The 21,945-nt window shown below is 42.1% G+C and overlaps 1 protein-coding gene across 1 annotated transcript in view; it reads right to left on the minus strand.

The window, feature by feature from the left end:
* Nucleotides 1-7,817: 7,817 nt before the first annotated feature.
* SUPT3H (SPT3 homolog, SAGA and STAGA complex component) overlaps nucleotides 7,818-21,945 on the minus strand; it is a 578,628-nt gene continuing 564,500 nt past the window's right edge. Inside the window, exon 12 of the mRNA XM_073586526.1 lies at nucleotides 7,818-8,691. Within this exon, the coding sequence (XP_073442627.1) occupies nucleotides 8,650-8,691 (42 nt within the window). The 3' untranslated portion in view covers nucleotides 7,818-8,649. The remainder of the gene's footprint in view (nucleotides 8,692-21,945) is intronic.

Here is a 21,945-nt window from a genome sequence, read left to right on the forward strand (position 1 = left end):
TATATAAATAATCCCACACAGAAAATTATATACACATTGCGGGAAAATTGTAGGCCGGGTTACACAAACAGTGAACGGGATCATTTTATTCTCCATTCTGTTTAGAACTGAGGCAGAACGTGTATAATTTTGCCATACACTGGGCTCCTCAGTGCTAAAATGGTACAGAAAAACGTACCATCATGCAGAGCAAAATGACTATCCATATGCACAACGTACAAGCAATAATTAAAGAGCACTATAGCCCCCAGAATAGTCACCAGTCCCATGTAGGGGTTATCCCAACTCGGACATTAATGGGATATCCTAAGAGCTATGATTCTGGTCCTAGTTGTAGGATCTGCATCTTTCTCTAGAACAGGAGTGGGAAACCTCCGGCCCATGGGTTGTTTATGGCCCGAGATGTCCCTCTCTGGCCCTCCGGGCATATACCCAGGGACCGCGATACTCGGGCAGGCAGACCCATTTTGCCGGCTGCTGGCACTTTAATTCCCCCATAAACAGCGAGCACACACACTACCGAATAATGCAATGTAGGATTACGTCCTGACGCTGGCCAGAATTCTGCCGTAAATTGCTTTGAAGAGTCTCTAATTTTTTTAATAATGTGAAATTGAGCAATAATGTTACTTTTGACGTTTTCACTCCAGTTTCGGCCAGCTCCGCCAAAATGGGTGGAACCGGGATGGAGGTGTGAAACAACAGCTCATCTACTTCATGATGAGTTGCGGCATTCCTTAAGTTAGAAAACTTACTCCGGTCCATGACTGGGGTAAGATTTGTGGTAAAATGCATACAGGCACACACCACTTGTCAGACATTCCTGATTCATTATGGGCTGCGCGTTATACTTTACAAAACTGTACAGCGGAACAGCTTTGGGTGGAGCTGCTTCCAAAATGCTGCCAATACGCCATGTGGAAACATACCCTTAGTTTTTCTGTAATAAGCCCTCCTACTCTGCACTCATTACCTGTATTAATTACACCTGTTTGAACTCGTTACCTGTATAAAATACACCTGTCCACACAAACACATTCCAACCTTTCCACCATGGCTAAGACCAAAGAGTTGTCTAAGGACACAAGGGACAAAATTGTAGACCTGTACAAGGCTGGGATGGGGTACAGGACAATATGTAAGAAGTTTGGTGAAAAGGCAACAACTGTTGGCACAATTAATAAAAAAAAATGGAAGAAACACAACACAACTGTCAATCTTACTCGGTCTGGGGCTCCATCTCACCTCGTTGGGATGATTCTGAGAAAAGGTCAGGAATCAGCCCAGAACTACACGGGAGGACCTGGTCACTGACCTCAAGAGAGTTGGGACCACAGTCTCAAACATTACTGTTAATAACACACTACGCCATCATGGATTAAAATCCTGCAGGGCACGCAAGGTCCCCCTGCTCACAACAGCACATGACCAGGCCCCACTGAAGTTCGCAAATCACCATCTAAATGAACCAGAGGAGGAATGGGAGAAGGTCATATAGACAGATGAGCCCAAAATAGAACTTTTTGGTATCAACTCCACTCACCGTGTTTGTAGGAAGAAGGATGACTACAACCCCAAGAACACTGTCCCAACCGTGAAGCATGGTGGGAGAAACCATCATACTTTGGGGGTGCTTTTCTGCAAAGGGGACAGGACAATAGCACCGTATTGAAGGGAGGATGGATGGGGTCATGTATTGTGAAATTTTGGCCAACAATCTCCTGCCCTCTTTAAGAGCATTGAAAATAGGTCATTTCTGGGTCTTCCAGCATGACAATGACCCGAAACACACAGCCAAGGCACGTAAGGAGTGGCTCCGTAAGAAGCATTTCAGGGTCCTGGAGTAGCCTAGCCAGTCTCCAGACCTGAATCCAAAAGAAGAGTTTTTAAGGAAGCTGAAACAATGTTGCCCAGCGACAGCCTGAAACCTGAAAGATCTAGAGATCTGTATGGAGGAGTGGGCAGGAATCCCTGCTGCAATGTGTGTAAACTTGGTCAAAAAGTACAAGAGACATCTGACCTCTGTAATTGCAAACAAAGGTTTCTGTACCGAATATTAAGTTCTGTTTTTCTTTTGTATCAAATACTTATTTCATGAAATAAAATGCTAATTATGTAAAAATCATACAATGTGATTTTCTGATTTTTTTTTTTTAAGATTCTGTATCTCATAGGTGAAGTATACCTACAATAAAAATTGCAGACCACTCCATTCTTTGTAGGTGGAAAAACTTGAAAAATCAGTAGTAAATCAAACACTTATTTTCCCCACAGTTTATGTAAGGGTGTGACAGGAGAGGTCATACGCCTCTCCCCCTAAAGACAAAGTCTACAAGGAGTGTATATAAATATTGTGCTGTGACGTGGTTTTATTGTATTTCGTGAGTAATTTGTGAATCTTTGTAGAGTTCTATAGGCACTAAGAGGTATGGTAATGTATTGTGATTAGTGTATACGGTAATTTTATGCATGTATAGTGTATAAGGAAATCAGAGTATATGAAGCATAGCATAGGACTTAGGGATTAAGTAAGAAATTGGGATGATTTAGCTGGGGACACATTAGAAATAGGAAGTTCAGTGCATCAGGTTAGAAGGTAGTAACTTAAGTGAAATAGATGAAAGGTGAAGTTGGGGCAGACAGAGAAAGGAGACCGTTAGTGATTGGTCCAGCCCAAAGTGAGAGTGGTTAGGGCCAGTATAAGGAAACCGCTTCCTGGTTTAGTCAGTTTGTGAGGAGAGTTTGTTGGTGACAGTTGCTAGGGCGAGTACAAGGTGCAGTGGGCTGAAGCATGGCGTGGACGAAGACGTTCTGGCGGTATGAGGTCGCACAAAACTCCCTATGGACATTAATGCGAAGTGCAAAGCCTACGTCTCGAGTTGGGGGCTATGGAGAGCATCGACAACCCTTCCGTAGAGAGGAAGATGGGCATGGAACCGTGTGAGGGGAAACAATGCGGATTTCTGGCATACTGCGGACCATGATTATGAAATCCTAGGGCTGACAGGAAGATCAAGTGTAGGGGTAATCCACGCTGAACGTGAGAACAGGAGTGAAATGTTCTGTGTGGAGGAAGCAAGTGGCGGAGGGTGCTGTGCCACATACTGCAGGTTAAAGATGGCTGTACTTGATCTGTTCAGTAAACATTAACTAGTTCCAACGAACCGGATGTCCCCTGTTGACTGTGTGGTTGTTCCTGCATCCGGGATCGTGGATGCCTGCAGCCAAAACACACAGCACATGGGAAATGTGACACCGTTTATTTGTGGGATATATATATATATATATATACACACACATACATAGTGTATATAAATATATATATTATATACACACATATACAGTGGATACGGAAAGTATTCAGACCCCTTTTTCACTCTGTTTCATTGCAGCCATTTGGTAAATTTAAAAAAAAAAATTCTCATTAATCTACACTCTGCACCCCATGTTGACTGATAAAAAAAAAAAAAACAAATGTAGAAATTTTTGCAAGTTTATTAAAAAAGGAAAAACTGAAATATCACATGGTCATAAGGATTCAGACCCTTTGCTCAGACACTCATATTTAAGTCACGTGCTGTCCATTTCCTTGTGATCCTCCTTGAGATGGTTCTACTCATTCATTGGAGTCCAGCTGTGTTTAATTAAACTGATAGGACTTGATTTGTAAAGGCACACACCTGTCTATACAAGACCTCACACCTCTCAGTGCATGTCAGACCAAATGAGGATCATGAGGTCAAAGGAACTGGCCAAGGAGCTCAGAATTGTGGAAAGGCACACATCTGGCCAAGGTTACAAAAGAATTTCTGCAGTACTCAAGGTTCCTAAGAGCACAGTGGCCTCCATAATCCTTAAATGGAAGTAGTTTGGGAAAACCAGAAGTGTTCCTAGACCTGGCCGTCCAGCCAAACTGAAGCAATCGTGGGAGAAGAGCCCTGGTGAGAGAGGTAAAGAAGAACCCCAAGATCACTGTGGCTGAGCTCCCCAGAAAGTCAACTATCACTACAGCCCTCCACCTGTCGGGGCCTTTATGACAGAGTGGCCTGATGGAAGCCTCTCCTCAGTGCCAGACATATGAAAGCCCACATAGTTTGCTAAAAAAAAAAAAAAAAAAAAAAAGCTCATGAAGGACTCCCAGACTATGAGAAATAAGATTCTCTGGTCTGATGATGCAAAGATAGAAGTTTTTGGTGATAATTCGGTGTGTGTGGAGAATACCAGACATTGCGTTGCAGGGACAGCAAGACTGGTTGCAATTGAAGGAAACACGAATGCGGCCAAGTACAGAGATACCCTGTATGAAAACCTCTTCCAGAGTGCTCTGGACCTCAGACTTGGCCAAAGGTTCACTTTCCAACAAGTCAATGACCCTAAGCACACAGCTAAAATAACAAAGGAGTGGCTTCAGAACAACTCTGTGACCATTCTTGACTGACCCAGCCAGAGGCCTGACCTAACCCAATGGAGCATCTCTGGAGAGACCTGAAAATGGCTGTCCACCAACGATCACCATCCAACCTGACGGAACTGGAGATGATCTGCAAGGAAGAATGGCAGAGGATCCCCAAATCCTGGTGTGAAAAACTTTATGCATCATTCCCAAGAAGACTCATGGGTCTGAATACTTCTGACCATGTGATATTTAAGTTTTTGGTTTTTTTTTAAATTTGCTAAAATTTCTACATTTCTGTTTTTTTCAGTCAAGATGGGGTGCAGAGTGTACATGAATGAGAAAAAAAAGAACTTTTTTGAATTTACAAAATGGCTGCAAAGAAACAAAGAATGAAAAAATTATGGGGGTGCTAAAACTTTCCGCACCCACTGTATATGTAGACATATTATATATATATATATATATATATATATATAGATAGATAGATAGATAGATAGACACACACACATATACAGCTCTGGAAACAATTAAGAGACCACCACTATAAATCCCTGCCATGGGCAGCCCATTCTCAAGACCTGAACCCCACTGAAAACCTCTGGAATGTAATCAGGAGGATGATGGATAGTCACAAGCCATCAAACAAAGAACTGCTTACATTTTTGCCCCAGAAGCAGTGTGAAAGACTGGTGGAAAGCAGCCAAGACGCATGAAAGCTGTGAATAAAAATCATGGTTATCCCACAAAATATTGATTTCTGAACTCTTCCTGAGTTAAAACATTAGTATTGTTGTTTCTTTGCATTATTTGAGATCTCAAAGCACTGGTTCTTTCATTTAACCCCTTAGCGACAGAGCCAGTTTGCAGCTTAATGACCAGGCCAATTTTTACAATTCTGACCACTGTCCCTTTATGAGGTAGTAACTCTGGAACGCTTTAATGGATCCCGCTGATTCTGAGACTGTTTTTTCGTGACATATTGTACTTCATGTTAGTGGTAAAATTTCTTCGATAAGTCTTGTGTTTATTTATGAAAAAAACGGAAATATGGCGAAAATTTTGCAATTTTAAAACTTTAAATTTTTATGCCCTTAAATCAGAGAGATGTGTCACAAAAATTTCTTAATAAATAACATTTCCCACATGTCTACTTTACATCACCACAATTTTGGAAGCAAAATTTTTTTTTGTTAGGAAGTTATAAGGGTTAAAAGTTGACCAGCGATTTCTCATTTTTACAACAAAATTTACAAAACCATTTTTTTTAGGGACCACATCATATTTAAAGTTATTTTGAGGGGTATACATGACAGAAAATACCCAAAAGTGGCACCATTCTAAAAACTAGACCCCTCAAGGTGCTCAAAACCACATTCAAGAAGTTTATTAACCCTTTAAGTGCTTCACAGGAACTAAAGCAATGTGGAAGGAAAAAATTAACATTTAACTTTTTTTTGCAAAAAATTTACTTCAGAACCAATTTTTTTTTATTTTCACAAGTGTTAAGAGAGAAAATCAAAACAAAATTTGTTGTACAATTTCTCCTGAATACGCCGATACCCCATATGTGGGGGTAAACCACTTTTTCAGCACACGGCAGAGCTCGCAAGGGATGGAGCGCCGTTTGACTTTTTCAACGCAGAATTGGCTGGAATTAAGATCGGATGCCATGTTGGGTTCGGAGAGCCCTTAATGTGCCTAAACAGTGGAAACCTCCAACAAGTGACCCCATTTTGGAAACTAGACCCCCCAAGGAACTTATCTAGATGTGTGGTGAGCACTTTGAAACTTCAAGTGCTTCACAGAATTTTATAACGTAGAGCCGTGAAAATAAGAACTCCATTTTTTCCCACAAAAATGATCTTTTCGCCCCCAAATTTTTATTTTTACAAGGGTAACAGGAGAAATCATACCCCCCCCCACAGTTGTTGTGCGATTTGTCCTGAGTACACTGATACCCCTTATGTGGGGGGGGGACCACTGTTTGGGCGCATGGGAGAGCTTGGAAGGGAAGGAGTGCCATTTTGGAATGCAGACTTTGATGGAATGGTCTGCGGGCATCATGTTGCGTTTGCAGAGCCCCTGATGTGCCTAAACAGTGGAAACCCCCCACAAGTGACCCCATTTTGGAAATTAGACCCCCTAATGAACTTATCTAGATGTGTGGTGAGCACTTTGAACCCCGAAGTGCTTCACAGAAGTTTATAAACGCAGAGCCGTGAAAATAAAAAGTCTTTTTTATTTCCACAAAGGTGATTTTTTAGACCCAATTTTTAGACCTCCAAAGTTGGTAAATGGTGGAAACCTCTCAATTCTTGCTCCAACCCTAAACCCAACACACCCTTAACCCTAATCCCAACCCTAACCTTAATCCCAACCCTAATCCCTAATCCTAATTCTAACCCTATTCGTAGTTCGCCGTAACCCTAATTCTAACCCTAGCCCTAACCAGAGCCCTAACCCTAGCCCAACCTTAACCCTAACCCTAGCCCAACCTTAACCCTAACCCTAGCCCTAACCCTAATGGAAAACTGAAAAAAAAAAATATTTTCTTTATTTCGTTATGTTGGCCTAACTAAGGGGGTGATAAACGGGGGGCTTATGTACTATTTTGTTTATTTTGATCACGATGATAGTTTATCATCGTGATCAAAATGAATGAATGGAATCTGCCAGCCGGAGCCAGCAGATTCCTGGCGGGCGCACTGCGCATGCGCCTGCCATTTTCCCCGGATCCAAGATGGCAGCGCCCACCGGAGGACGCTGGCGGGACACAGGACCACCGGGAGGGGACAGAGGACCTTGGAGAGGTACCGGGGGGGATCGGGTACCCTCTTTCTCTCTCCTCTGATGTGCGATCACATCAGAGGAAAGAGAAATTAAATGTAAAATCGCGGCTTTTTTTTTTTTTTGCGGACGCCGTTATAGGGTTAATAACGGCGATCGCAAAAGCAGGGTCGGTAAAAACCAACCGATTCATGTTCTCTGGGTTCTCGGCTACCCCCGGCAGCTGAGACCCCGGAGAAAATCTGACACTGGGGGGTGCTATTCACTTTCTCCACAGCGCCGTGAATTAGCGGCGCTGTGGTTTTAGCGCAGATAAATACCGCCGTTAAAAGGCGTATCGGCGGTCGCTAAGGGGTTAATTATGACCATTTCTCATTTTTAGAAAAAAAATACAAAATTTATTGCTTGGAAATTCGGAGACATGTTGTCAGAAGTTTATAGAATAAAAGAACAATTTACATTTTACTCAAAAATATACCTATAAAGAGAAAAAGCAGACAAAATGAAAATTTTGCAGTGGTCTCATTTTTTTTTGCCAGAGCTGAATACATATAAACCCACACACAATATATATATATATTCATTGCCATTCAACACATTTGTGTATTTATCTTTAATGAAAGGTAATACTCAATGATTGAATATAGATTTATTAGAAAGAAAAAAGAACATGTAAAAAATACAGAACTGTCCGATATCCTGAAAAATACAAAGGGAAACTTGACCCTTTTATTAGTTTTCAGTCTAAAGAAAAACCATAAACAAGAAAACATTAGGCTCAGCAGCTCCTCAGCGAGGATCCGTCGTCTCCATGTACGATCACACCGACGGATGTAGAAACATGTAAGCAGAACACAAGCCATGGGAACGGTGCTTTGTGGACACGATATTGATGCACGACTCTCCTACCTATGTATGAGAACCTAGGGGCTGATCTGGACATCAGTAACTGCTGACAACAGGGAACAATAGCTGATATTCTACTACACAGAAAGAAGATACAGTAACAGTAACGCCCCCTTGAAATGTGCTGGAAAAATTAGAAATAGTCGAGCAGTTTTTGGCCGCTCTGATGTGACACATGACACCTGAAAGTATGAAATATATTTCCTGCACAGAATGGAAACCAGAGCATTCCCTTCTCCAGGCCATCTATGTAAACAGGCTCGACCCGACATAAGGGATGACAGCGCGTTTCGCATCCGTGGGCAGATGATGGCAGTGTGCTTTGTGATGTGCATTCTCCTCCACCTACACACAAAGCCCCCAAACATCCTGCCGGTAATGAGCTCAATGCTCCAACTAGTAAACAAGCGTGAAGATTGAGGGGGCTGAAAATGAGACATCCAGCCAGTGCACAGTCACAACAAGCAGCCCACTCACTCCAGGGATCAGGCTCTTCCTTCTTCCATGGAGGCATCACCTTAATGTAACCTTCTTGTTTTCCCTTTTCCTTTCCGGATTTATTAACAGGCTAAAAATGGCATCCCGCTCCTGCGGTAGGCGCTCTGCAAAGAGAGGGGGGAAAAAAAAAAAGAGACAATGTGAAAGAGATGACAACTTGGACCGAGTGGGCCCATCTATTAATAACATGTGGTCTGTATCATGTGGGAGGCCACCTAATAGCTGATGGTGTAGGCGTCACTGACACAAGCGCCACTGCAGCTACAAACATCACATTAGGAGCTTTAGCCCCTATGAGGGACCCATCACGGTTCCTAAGAAATATATTTTAGAAAATTACTTGTATTCCAAAGGAAATAACAATTCTGGAACATCTTTTATTACATCTCTGTATTGTGCCATTCCTCTGTTATTCCTCCTGAAAATTTACAAATAAATTGACAACTAGGTGTTACTAGCTGGAGGAGTGTCCTTACACAGTGTGAAACTGTCCAGTGATGACCATGGCAGGCTGTCTAGGGTCATGTCCCATTGACAAAGCTGTACATTAATTTATATTGATCCAAGTGAAATAACATAGGAGTGGTAAAAGGCGTCATTGACATGAGTAAGCGTCACCACAGCTGCACACGTCAGACAATGTGAAAGAGATGACAACTTGGACCGAGTGGGCCCATCTATTAATAACATGTGGTCTGTATCATGTGGGAGGCCACCTAATAGCTGATGGTGTAGGCGTCACTGACACAAGCGCCACTGCAGCTACAAACATCACATTAGGAGCTTTAGCCCCTATGAGGGACCCATCACGGTTCCTAAGAAATATATTTTAGAAAATTACTTGTATTCCCCAGGAAATAAAAATTCTGGAACATCTTTTATTACAACTCTGAATTGTGCCATTCCTCTGTTATTCCTCCCAGAAATGTACAAATAAATGGACAACTAGGTGTTACAAGCTGGAGGCGTGTCCTTACATGGTGTGACACTGTCCAATCGGTGATGACAATGTCCGGGTGTGTAGGGACACGCCCTATTGACAAAGCTGTACATTAATTTATACTGGTCCAAGTGGAATAACAGAGGAACGGTATAACACAGAGTGATAGGAAAAAAAGCTCCTGAATTTTTATTTCATGGAAAATACAATTAATAAATTGGACTTGAAAAAGTCAGGAAAAAACTGACAGCTCCACTTTAACCCATTCCTAGCCGTTTTGTATTTTTGGAGATTTTTTTTTTGTTATCTCATCTTTTCACGATCCAGAAGTTTCTTATTTTTCAGTCAACATAAATGTGTTTGGGTCGTTGTTTTTTCTCCAAGACTCCAAGATGAGTTGTGGTTTTGTCATCAATTATGTTACTGAGGAATGTAATGAAAATGGAAAAAAAATCTTTGTGGCGTGAAATTGAAAACGAAACATGAGAAAAAAAATTTGTAGGCATTCCCTGTAATGTGTGCGGGTAAATGGTAATGAGATGAGCTGTGACATCGCATATTGTGAATGATGGATTCTGTGTTATTTACTGTATATAGAGGTGTCATCAGACATTGTAAAGGAGGAGGTGAGCTGTGACATCACCTATTGTGAATGGTGGATCCTGTGTTATCTACTATATATAGAAGGGTTATCAGTCATTGTATAGGAGGAGGAGAAGGGGAGCTGTGCCATTACCTATTGTGAATGGTGGATCCTGTGTTATCTACTGCATATAGAGGTGTTATCAGTCATTGTACAGGAGGAGGTGAGCTGTGACTGCTGAGCTGTGTATCTAATCCTATCCTGTGTGATACTGACTGCTGAGCTGTGTGTCTAATCCTATCCTGTGTGATACTCACTGTTGAGCCGTGTATCTAATCCTCTCCTGTGTGATACTGCCTGCTGAGCCGTGTATCTAATCCTCTCCTGTGTGATACTGCCTGCTGAGCCGTGTATCTAAACCTATCCTGTGTGATACTGATTGCTGAACAGTGTATCTAAACCTATCCTGTGTGATACTGTCTGCTGAGCTGTGTATCTAATCCTATTCTGTGTGATACTGACTGCTGAGCTGTGTATCTAATCCTATCCTGTGTGATGCTGTCTGCTGAGCAATGTATCTAATCCTCTCCTGTATGATACTGTCTGCTGAGCTATGTATCTAATCCTATCCTGTGTGATACTGCCTGCTGAGCCGTGTATCTAATCCTATCCTGTGTGATATTGACTGCTGAGCCGTGTGTCTAATCCTCTCCTGTGTGATACTGTCTGCTGAGCCGTGTATCTAATCCTATCCTGTGTGATACTGACTGCTGAGCTATGTGTCTAATCCTCTCCTGTGTGATACTGACTGCTGAGCCGTGTATCTAATCCTATCCTGTGTGATACTGACTGCTGAGCCGAGTATCTAATCCTATCCTGTGTGATACTGACTGCTGAGCTGTGTATCTAATCCTCTCCTGTGTGATACTGACTGCTGAGCTGTGTATCTAATCCTATCCTGTGTGATACTGACTGCTGAGCTGTGTATCTAATCCTATCCTGTGTGATACTGACTGCTGAGCTGTGTATCTAATCCTATCCTGTGTGATACTGCTGAGCTGTGTATCTAATCCTATCCTGTGAGATACTGTCTGCTGAGCCGTGTATCTAATCCTATCCTGTGTGATACTGTCTGCTGAGCCGTGTATCTAATCCTATCCTGTGTGATACTGTCTGCTGAGCCGTGTATCTAATCCTATCCTGTGTGATACTGATTGCTGAACCGTGTATCTAAACCTATCCTGTGTGACTGTCTGCTGAGCTGTGTATCTAATCCTATCCTGTGTGATACTGACTGCTGAGCCGTGTATCTATTCCTATCCTGTGTGATACTGTCTGCTGAGCTGTGTATCTAATCCTCTCCTGTGTGATACTGACTGCTGAGCTGTGTATCTAATCCTATCCTGTGTGATACTGACTGCTGAGCCGTGTATCTAATCCTCTCCTGTGTGCTACTGACTGCTGAGCCGTGTATCTAATCCTATCCTGTGTGATACTGACTGCTGAGCTGTGCATCTATTCCTATCCTGTGTGATACTGACTGCTAAGCCGTGTATCTAATCCTATCCTGTGTGATACTGTCTGCTGACCTGTGTATCTAATCCTTTCCTGTGTGATACTGACTGCTGAGCCGTGTATCTAATCCTATCCTGTGTGATACTGTCTGCTGAGCCGTGTATCTAATCCTATCCTGTGTGATACTGTCTGCTGAGCCGTGTATCTAATCCTATCCTGTGTGATACTGTCTGCTGAGCTGTGTATCTATTCCTATCCTGTGTGATACTGACTGCTGAGCTGTGTATCTAATCCTCTCCTGTGTGATACTGACTGCTGAGCCGTGTATCTAATCCTATCCTGTGTGATACTGTCTGCTGACCTGTGTATCTAATCCTATCCTGTGTGATACTGTCTGCTGACCTGTGTATCTAATCCTATCCTGTGTGATACTGACTGCTGAGCTGTGTATCTAATCCTCTCCTGTGTGATACTGACTGCTGAGCCGTGTATCTAATCCTATCCTGTGTGATACTGTCTGTTGACCTGTGTATCTAATCCTATCCTGTGTGATACTGACTGCTGAGCCGTGTATCTAATCCTATCCTGTGTGATACTGACTGCTGAGCAGGATAGGATTAGATACACAGCTCAGCAGTCAGTATCACACAGAATAGTATTAGATACACGGCTCAGCAGTCAGTATCACACAGGAGAGGATTAGATACACAGCTCAGCAGTCAGTATCACACAGAATAGTATTAGATACACGGCTCAGCAGTCAGTATCACACAGGAGAGGATTAGATACACGGCTCAGCAGACAGTATCACACAGTAGGATTAGATACACGGCTCAGCAGTCAGTATCACACAGGATAGGATTAGATACACGGCTCAGCAGTCAGTATCACACAGGATAGGATTAGATACACGGCTCAGCAGTCAGTATCACACAGGATAAGATTAGATACACGGCTCAGCAGTCAGTATCACACGATAAGATTAGATACACGGCTCAGCAGTCAGTATCACACAGGATAGGATTAGATACACGGCTCAGCAGACAGTATCTCACAGGATAGGATTAGATACACGGCTCAGCAGTCAGTATCACACAGGATAGGATTAGATACACAGCTCAGCAGTCAGTATCACACGATAAGATTAGATACACAGCTCAGCAGTCAGTATCACACAGGATAGGATTAGATACTCGGCTCAGCGGTCAGTATCACACAGGAGAGGATTAGATACACGGCTCAGCAGTCAGTATCACACAGGATAGGATTAGATACACGGCTCAGCAGTCAGTATCACACAGGATAGGATTAGATACACGGCTCAGCAGTCAGTATCACACAGGATAGGATTAGATACACGGCTCAGCAGTCAGTAACACAGGATAGGATTAGATACACGGCTCAGCAGTCAGTATCACACAGGATAGGATTAGATACACGGCTCAGCAGTCAGTATCACACAGGATAGGATTAGATACACGGCTCAGCAGTCAGTATCACACAGGATAGGATTAGATACACGGCTCAGCAGTCAGTATCACACAGGATAGGATTAGATACACGGCTCAGCAGTCAGTATCACACAGGAGAGGATTAGATACACGGCTCAGCAGTCAGTATCACACAGGAGAGGATTAACTACACGGCTCAGCAGTCAGTATCACACAGGAGAGGATTAGATACACGGCTCAGCAGTCAGTATCACACAGGATAGGATTAGATACACGGCTCAGCAGTCAGTATCACACAGGATAGGATTAGATACACAGCTCAGCAGACAGTATCACACAGGAGAGTAATAGATACACGGCTCAGCAGTCAGTATCACACAGGATAGGATTAGATACACGGCTCAGCAGTCAGTAACACACAGGAGAGGATTAGATGCACGGTTTTTATCTGCAATATAATCATAATTTGTTATAACCAACCACAGTAGGTTACTATGCCCAGGCAGCGCCGGGCTCTTCAGCTAGTATATATATATATATATATATATATATATATATATATATATAATCGTTGAGAGTGGAAGACCCCTTTAATAACAAAACATTGAATATTGCTGTAGCCCATACTAGGCGTTGAATATTGGCATTTGAATAACATGGCGCTACATAACTGGCGATGGCTCCTGCTCTCGGTTTTATATAAACGATATAACGCAGCATCTCGTGGCTCTTCCTCCAACCACACAATTCCGATTCCATGTCTTCTATTCCAAAGAGGGAAAACAAGATTTCTCTCCAAGACAAAAAAATAATTTCCTCTGTATTTTTTTTGGTCCTTCCTTTCCAAATGAAAAAAAAATGTCTATAAACTAAGACTCACAGGTTAAATAAGGGTTATTATTATTTAGGGCAGCTTTAAATTATATTTATGGCACTTTACAATTCAATTAGGCAGTGGAATTTGGTCCAATACTGGTTTCTGCTCATGGATAAACACTGATCATTATCATACCCCTCACCCTTTTTAAGAATTGGACGAACCAGGTGATATGAAGCATGACAATTACACTGAAGTAAATACGTTTTGTCACCCATAAAATAAGGCTCCTGCGTTTATTACGCCTCCACATAGTTGAGCTAAATACCCATCCATTCTTTGCTAGTTCCTCAGGGGCGGGGAGTTCTGCACAGGTTCCACCCCTCATAAGTAAATCTAGACTCATTTCTCTTCAAGAACCCCAAAGTATGCTTTTCTGATATGTAAACAGTTTCTTTAACCCAAGGGTCTACAACCTATAGATGTGGCTCGCAGTACTATTAATTGTGGCTCACGGCTGTCTGCCAGCTTGGTGCATTCGCTGTAGGTCTAGCAAACAGGTATGAAGAGCACATCTCAAAATGGTGAATTCTGTGAGTAGACCAGCACAGAAGAGCAGATCTGGATGCACTTATACTGGTCTTAGGGATTTTGAGATAATTTATGTATCGTAGCTGGAGACAGGATGGTACTCCCTGTCAGAGGAGGTCCTTGAAGCTGGATGTGACACTACTATGTTGGGAGTGCATGATGGAAGAATACTGAATGGGAGTATTGTTGGTACCCCTGGATCTTGGTGTACTACTAACAGGTGATTTGTATGGAAAAGCTTTGGTTATCATTATATCTGTTATGGGGACTTTCTTTGCCGTTACTTTGAGGGGGCGAGAGCTGGATGTGGCTCGCAAACCTCTCTTGGAGCTGAATGTGGCTTTCAAGGTGAGAAAGGTTGGGGACCACTGCTCTAAACTGATTGCTATCCACAGCAGAGGGTCTATGTTCTGAGAGAAGTCCTAAACTCCTTGTCCAGAGGCCGTACCCTCTTTGTTTCAGGAGCTCAGGCTCACAGCCCTACTATTCTAGTGAATGCCTCTTCTTCGGGAATTAAAATATTGCAGAAACAGACTCAAATCCTGGATTGTCATGGGCTTTACTGTTTCTGAGATCTCAAATGAGGCATAACCCATTGATTCAACCCCAGTTTTAATAAAAATGTTACCACTTTCATCACTATCATAAACCCCAAAGTTTTAGATCTCAGTGTTGAAGTAGATAGGTCTGTACTGAACAGCCTAGGACCAGAAGCATTGGTACTGTAGGGCTATATATGCAGGAAGGCACCTTGAACAGTAAGGAATAGCAGAGAAGATCTGCTGATCAGTACCTGAAGCAGAATGGAATAGCAGAATTGGATGTGCTGGATGGCACCTAGTGCAGCATAAAACAGTGCTGGATGTGTCATAAAACTGACATGAAGCTTATGAAGTAGAGCACAGTGGTACGGCAGAGCTTGGTATGTCAGGAGCTTTACTCCAGTCCAGTGGTACAGCGCCGTGGCATGGCAGAGCTTGGCATGTCATAAGCTTTACTCAAAGCTTATTGAGCAGAGTCCAGTGGTCCAGCATAGCTGGATATGTTGAGAGGCACACTTTGAAAGAGAAAGGAACCCAGAGGTATGGTAGTGGTGAGGATATCAAACTAACTGAACAATCAAGTGGCAAGCTACCACCTGAGCCAGCCTAAAAACCAAAAGACTGTGATAGGAGAGGTCCGTCATGGGTTACACCATGGTAACCCGACGTGTACATGTGCAGAGGGAGTCCGTCGCCGGAGGAAGAGGATGGAGAACCCGGCGCTGAAGCTGGGGCAGGTGAATAAAACTAAGAATGAGAGCACTTGTTTTTCTGGAAGACCCAAAGAAGAACATTAAGTACTAGATGGTAAGGGTCCATAATATTTTCTAGTTGTGGGATTACTGTGGTTTTTTTAAACAATTAACAAGAAAATACATAGGTTTCGCCAGGAATTTGCCCTGGGAAAAATTATGACATTGTATTATTTTCATACAAATACATATTGGTCCCACCACTGGAGATGATTCTGAGGCCCTCCTTCCAGTCACAGTCTTAAATCTTTGTTTTGATCACTGTATACAGAACTTGTCGTCAATAAGTCCTAAAAACTTACTTATGAATCATCCCAAGAGAAATGGCCCCTGTGACAAGTGATGGACTCTAAAGAGCAGAGCTCAGACCCAAATCCATAATAACTGCTGTCCCGTGGATTCGGCAGACACTACAGAAGACAAGCGCTTTAAGAATAATACATGAATACTGAATGTTTACATAAGAATTTTCTATGGTTTCGGCTCAATATCATAAAGGAAAACATCTGTCTGTTGGGTTTACGTGAGGTCTCCGCATTGGACACTATTGAGTTACTTGGTATCACCTGCGCTATGGTTTCTGCCAGGCAGCCCACATACAAGCCCGTCCTGTAGTAACTTATATTATAACACACAAGATTTATGTCTCAATTTATTTTAACACCTTTTCTTAATCTGGAAATCAGTTGCTCCCAATGGCAACATTCGAGGCTTGAGAATCAGCAGTCTTCTCCAGTTTATACTTGGTCGAGTAACCAGAGAAAGTTTGGATTCCGGATGGGTGGTCCTCCTGCCTTTGTTTTGGAAAGTTTTTTTGGCAAACAGATGAAAATAAAATGGCGGAGTGGGCTTGTGGGATATCAAATAAAACAGGCTTCCAACAGGAGCTGTAAATTGTACAATTACCGGGAGGAGGTAGGTGCACATGTGCAAAGCTCTCCGCTACTAATGTGATTTATATTTTTACTGCTTTGAGATTTGGAACACCTACTTCTGCCAGGAAATTTTCCTCTAAAATTATCACATTAAAAAAAGCTTAAATATCCAAGGCATCAATATATACGGAAACACAGGGCTACCTGTTATAAAACCTTTAAGACTTGATTCACGGTTGGCAAAATAATTCAGCTATCGGTTGGCCTCCAAGACTGGGATGAACAGTTGCCTTAGATTTTAGGATCTAAATTTCGATATTCTCGCAATCATGAAACTAGTGTGATACCAGAATTACTATTTTTATTTTTTTTTTAGAAATGTAGATATCTCAATTTACACAGTTCAGTCCAATTAAAGGAGTTGCTTAATGTCTGCCCAGTTATCGTGCCATCATTTTCCATAGGTTATGTATGGTATTGCGGCTTACCCCCATTATAACCAAATACTTCACAGCCTATGTACTCCAGACTCTTATTCATTCTCTGTCAGCACAAAATGACTGTTTAATAGTGATGAGCGAGTATACTCGTTGCTCGGGTCTCCCAGAGCATGCTCGGGTAGTCTCCGAGTATTTTGGTGTGCTCGGAGATTTAGTTTTCGTCGTCTCAGCTGCTTGATTTGCGACTTCTAGACAGGCTGAATACATGTGTGGAATGCCTGTTTGTTAGGGAATTCCCACATGTATTCAGCCTGTCTACAAGTAGCAAATCATGCAGATGAGACGACGAAAAATAAATCTCCGAGCACACCAAAATATTCGGAGTTCAACTGAGCAACAATGCTACTCGCCCACCACTACTGTGTAACCAAGCACCAGCGCTTGATTCACACTTGCCATGACCAAACACCTTCCAAATTACTTGTTGTTCATCTACTTTCATCCTCCTCTTCCTTGATTGACATCTTTGGCTTTACAGGAGCCACAGAATGGAGGAAATTGATGGAAAACAAATAGGCGGGAAGAAGTACTGAAATGTTTAGCATGCCAAGGGTTTAGTGGGCATCGGTGATTGGTGTGACCAGCCATTTTGTGCTGACCGACTTCATTTAACACCAAACTAAGGCACTACTTGGGTCTTGGTTAGAATGTGCCAATTCTAAAAGTATACAAGAACAATAGGTATTTTTCTTAATTGCTATTCACTTGTGGGGAGAATTTGTGAGGGATAACATACTATTTGGGGGGATGTTAGGATTCATACAGTGTATGGGAAACTATTAGGGCTATCATACCGTGTTGTTGGCGTGCTGTGGAGAGCTCATAGAATGTATTCAGAGCTGTGGGGACATAATACTGGGTGTGGGGCTTTAGAGGTCATCATACTGTATTGCTGAGCTGCACTGGAAGCCATCATATTGCGTAAGAAGAGCTGTGGGGGCATCATACTTACTGTATGAAGGGCATCATACTGTATGAGGATCATCATACTGTGTGGGAACCATCATTCTGTGTTGGGGCTTTGAGGTCCATCATACTGCATGGGGGACTGTGGGGAATAAAACTGTGTGTCGCCGCTAATAGAGCCATCATACTGTGTTGGCGTGTTATTACACTTTGCATTGGGAGCTGTGGGGACATTGTACTGGTGCAGGGTGGTGTTGGGCCATAAAATGTGTGGGAGGCTCTGGAGGCCATCATACGGTATATGGGGAGGTGTGGGGTCATAATACTGTGTGAGGGTCATCATTTTGTGTGTGGGGGTCTGTGGGGTCCATACTGTGTGGGGAGCCATTCATATTGAGTGGAGAGCTGTGAGGTCCACCACACTGTGTGCCATGGAACGGTTGTGGGGACATCATATTGTTTGAGAAGCTGTGCGGGCATTATAATGTGTGAGGAAGGTTGGGGAGGCAACTATGGGGACATCATACTGTTTAGAGGGAGCTGTTGATCAAAGTACAAGGAATAACAGGAAAATAATATTTTAAACATTACAAAAATTTGTCAATTAAATAGTGTTGATTCGCTGCTCCGGGTAAGACTACAGGTTACAATAAGTCCGATTGTAACATGTTTTAGCAGTAGCTGCGAGTTAAGAGACTTAGTTCCACTCAATATTAAGCGATAATAATAATATAAAACAATATGTTAAAGGGTAGTTCGAAATCACTTTTCCTATCTAGTTAGTCCCATAATTCTAAACTAATTTCATTGATGACGCTTCATTTTAGGGAGGCGCAGAGACTATGAAAGTGACCGTAGCCTCTGTCTCCTGCCTGATGATGCTTTGATTATCCCAGCATGCATTGGGGATACTCAAACGAATCGTCATCACGCAGGAAGTAGATAAAAAAAAATACAATAGCAGTTACATATTTAGTTAGGGAGCAGTAGGGAATTTTTAAAGTATATTAGAAAATAGCTTAGATTATTGGACTAAACAGATAGGGAAAAATTATTTGCCTTCGGAACACCCCTTTAATATTATTTTTGAGTCAAATTTGTTTCAGCCCATCGATTCGGCCCTCCACAACAGTCATGTTCACGGAAATTAATTGCTCATCACTAATATAGACGACCCTTTTAAGTAGGAAAACCATTTAAAGGACGTTGCAAGATTTCTTCTCTTTGTTTTTCCTTGCATGTACGGTACACTTTCTGTAATTTTCTTTTACATGAATCGAAATAAAGATTTTTCTTTTCACTCCTTTTCTGAAATTCTGGACCCTTTTTCATACATGGATTTAAAATTTGAGATTTTTTCTGTACATCGGCTTTCCAATTTTTAATTCAACCTTGTAACAAAAGCCAATATATTCTTCAAAAAAGGGAGCCTTTCTGGGTTTTTGGCTGGTTTCCCAATACATTCTTTCCAAGTTTACTATTATTTCCCTTCCATTCATTGAAGTCATGGTTCGTTCTCTTTCTTCTGATTTTCTGTCTGTTCTTCACCTGACCCATCGTGGCAGACATTTCTCCCAACGCTATACGTGTAATTAATACAATAACGATCTGCATCTTGTGACATCTCAACCATGTGATAATGAGTCACTCTGTGCTACAAAACACATGGTGATAATGCGTCAACTTCAGTGATATCGAAATTCAGAATAAAGACTTGTAGCATGAAAGCTTCTTCCGAAGATGAAAAGGCCGCTTCACTGTGTGTGGGCTACTGATCTAATTAGGGAAAATAAGGACAAATGTCATTCATTGAAATCAAAGAACGATGATGGCTGGTCCTGATTAGCCCACCCCAAGCACAAACGGGTTACTGTGTGTCTGCGACGCACAACACTTCTCTCATCTTCATTCCAGATTCCATTGGATTGAACTTATCTGAGAAGATCGATAAAATCTGAAGCACACACTGGTAAACATTACGGGACGTTACGAGAACACCAGTTCGGCAAAGCCTGGTCTACAGAACACTAGGTAGAACATGCTGGAGGTTAGACAATCCCGTAAAATGAACGCCTGGGAGGAAATAGAAATAGTTTTTACAACATTATTAAATTCTTCCTCTTTGGAAGCCAAACTCCAGCATTCTTATCCTCAGTTTTAAACAGAACCTTTGGAAGCCATGTGGAATTGTTTGCATGGATTACCCACAATGACTTCTATTTCCAAAATGATTTTTTTTTTTTTGTTATGGGGGGGGGGGGGGGGGTGTCTATAATTTGGCGTATTGGATATAGCTAAACACCAAACATGCTCCAACTAAGCGTCTCTGAATTTAGCCCTTGGTCAACCATCTGGGTTACAGGAAGAGACTGAAGATTATTTTTTTCCCTATTCATATTGGTCATACATGTATACAGATGGTTTAATGATCATGTAACGGTTGTGGAAGCTATGTTTGGTGGTGGTAGAACCAGGACACTCACAGATGTGTCCTTTCTTACCTTTCCCTCTCGGCTCAAAATATCCCAAGATGAGTGTCATGGGATGACCAGCTTTGAAAGGCAACATCATTTTGTGATACTCTGTTGGGAGATGTTTATGCTAGGAGTGTCTCTATGTGGCCACTCAGAAGTTGTGATGTGACTGGCAGCTGGGCCATGGTTTTGAATTTATATTGCGAAACATTGGAGTCTTCAAAGAAAACCAGAAAATGCAGGCCAAACTGCAGGCAGGACGTTACAGTGCTGCCGGGAGTCCGCCTTTTTCAACTTGTCTTCCATGCAGATTTTAAAGTATGTTATTCTCTGAAAAGCCAAAGGTTTTCAGAGTTAAAACACATGGCTAAAATCATACAGCCAGTGTCCGATACATGCTGCCCATGGACTTAGCAGCTGTTAGGTTCCCTTTAAATACATTATCTTACTAGGTCTATCAATATCATACATATAGATTAGGATTCATGCTCGGCAGTAGGCACTCGCTTAGTACAGCCACAGATCTTGCAAAGCAAGGTAAGGTTTATTGTGTTTCTCCAGCATAAGTAAATAAGAAGACATAACAGCTTTCCTTCAGCCCAAAACGTATAATTAACCACAAAGTCCTTTTGTCAGGGTAGGCACTAGTGATGATTGACCTTGAACAGTAAAGTTCGGGGTCCATACTGAACACCTACTGTTCAGGTATGGCACAGAGGACATCGAGTGTTTCCCATGTGGTCATCTGCATAACAGCACGAGAAACACCGATGGCTCTGATCTACGATAAGATTATTACCACCGGTCAGAGTGCCAGCAGCTGTGACCGGGGTAAAAAGTTTACCTCCGATCACAGAGGCGTCGGTTGATGCAAGTACTACTCCCATTAGCCTACGCATGCTTTCATTAATACCAGCGAGAGCATGTGCTGCTGATGGGTGAATTCATCAACCGGCACCTGCAATATAAAAAAATTTATACAAAACAATGTGGGGTCTGTTCTAATTTTGATAACCAGCATGGCAAAACTGACAGCTGCTGTATCATGGCTGGTTATAAAGAATAGAAGGGTCCCCATGCAGTTTTTGTTTAAATTATTATTATAATTTTAAAACAAGGAGTGCGGTCTTCCCCATTTTTGACAATCAGCCAAGTTAAAGCAGACAAATGGGGGCTGGTATTTTCCTTTTTTAAATAAATTTGTAAAACGGGGTGTGGATTTTTATTTCAAATAAAGGACTTTATTCTAGACGTTATTTATAATATGACTATGGGTTTAATAATGGGTAGGCATCTTAGAAACGCTTCTCTATTATTAACCTGTGGGCTTGATGTCACCAGACAATAGAAAGGAGCCATCAATTTTGTTAGGCTAATTTTTGGGGGTTTTGTGTGAAATGAGGCCCAATTAG

The sequence above is a fragment of the Dendrobates tinctorius genome, unplaced genomic scaffold, assembly GCF_039654945.1.
Source record: "Dendrobates tinctorius isolate UK_male_01 unplaced genomic scaffold, ASM3965494v1 ptg000093l, whole genome shotgun sequence".
Taxonomy (NCBI): domain Eukaryota; kingdom Metazoa; phylum Chordata; class Amphibia; order Anura; family Dendrobatidae; genus Dendrobates; species Dendrobates tinctorius.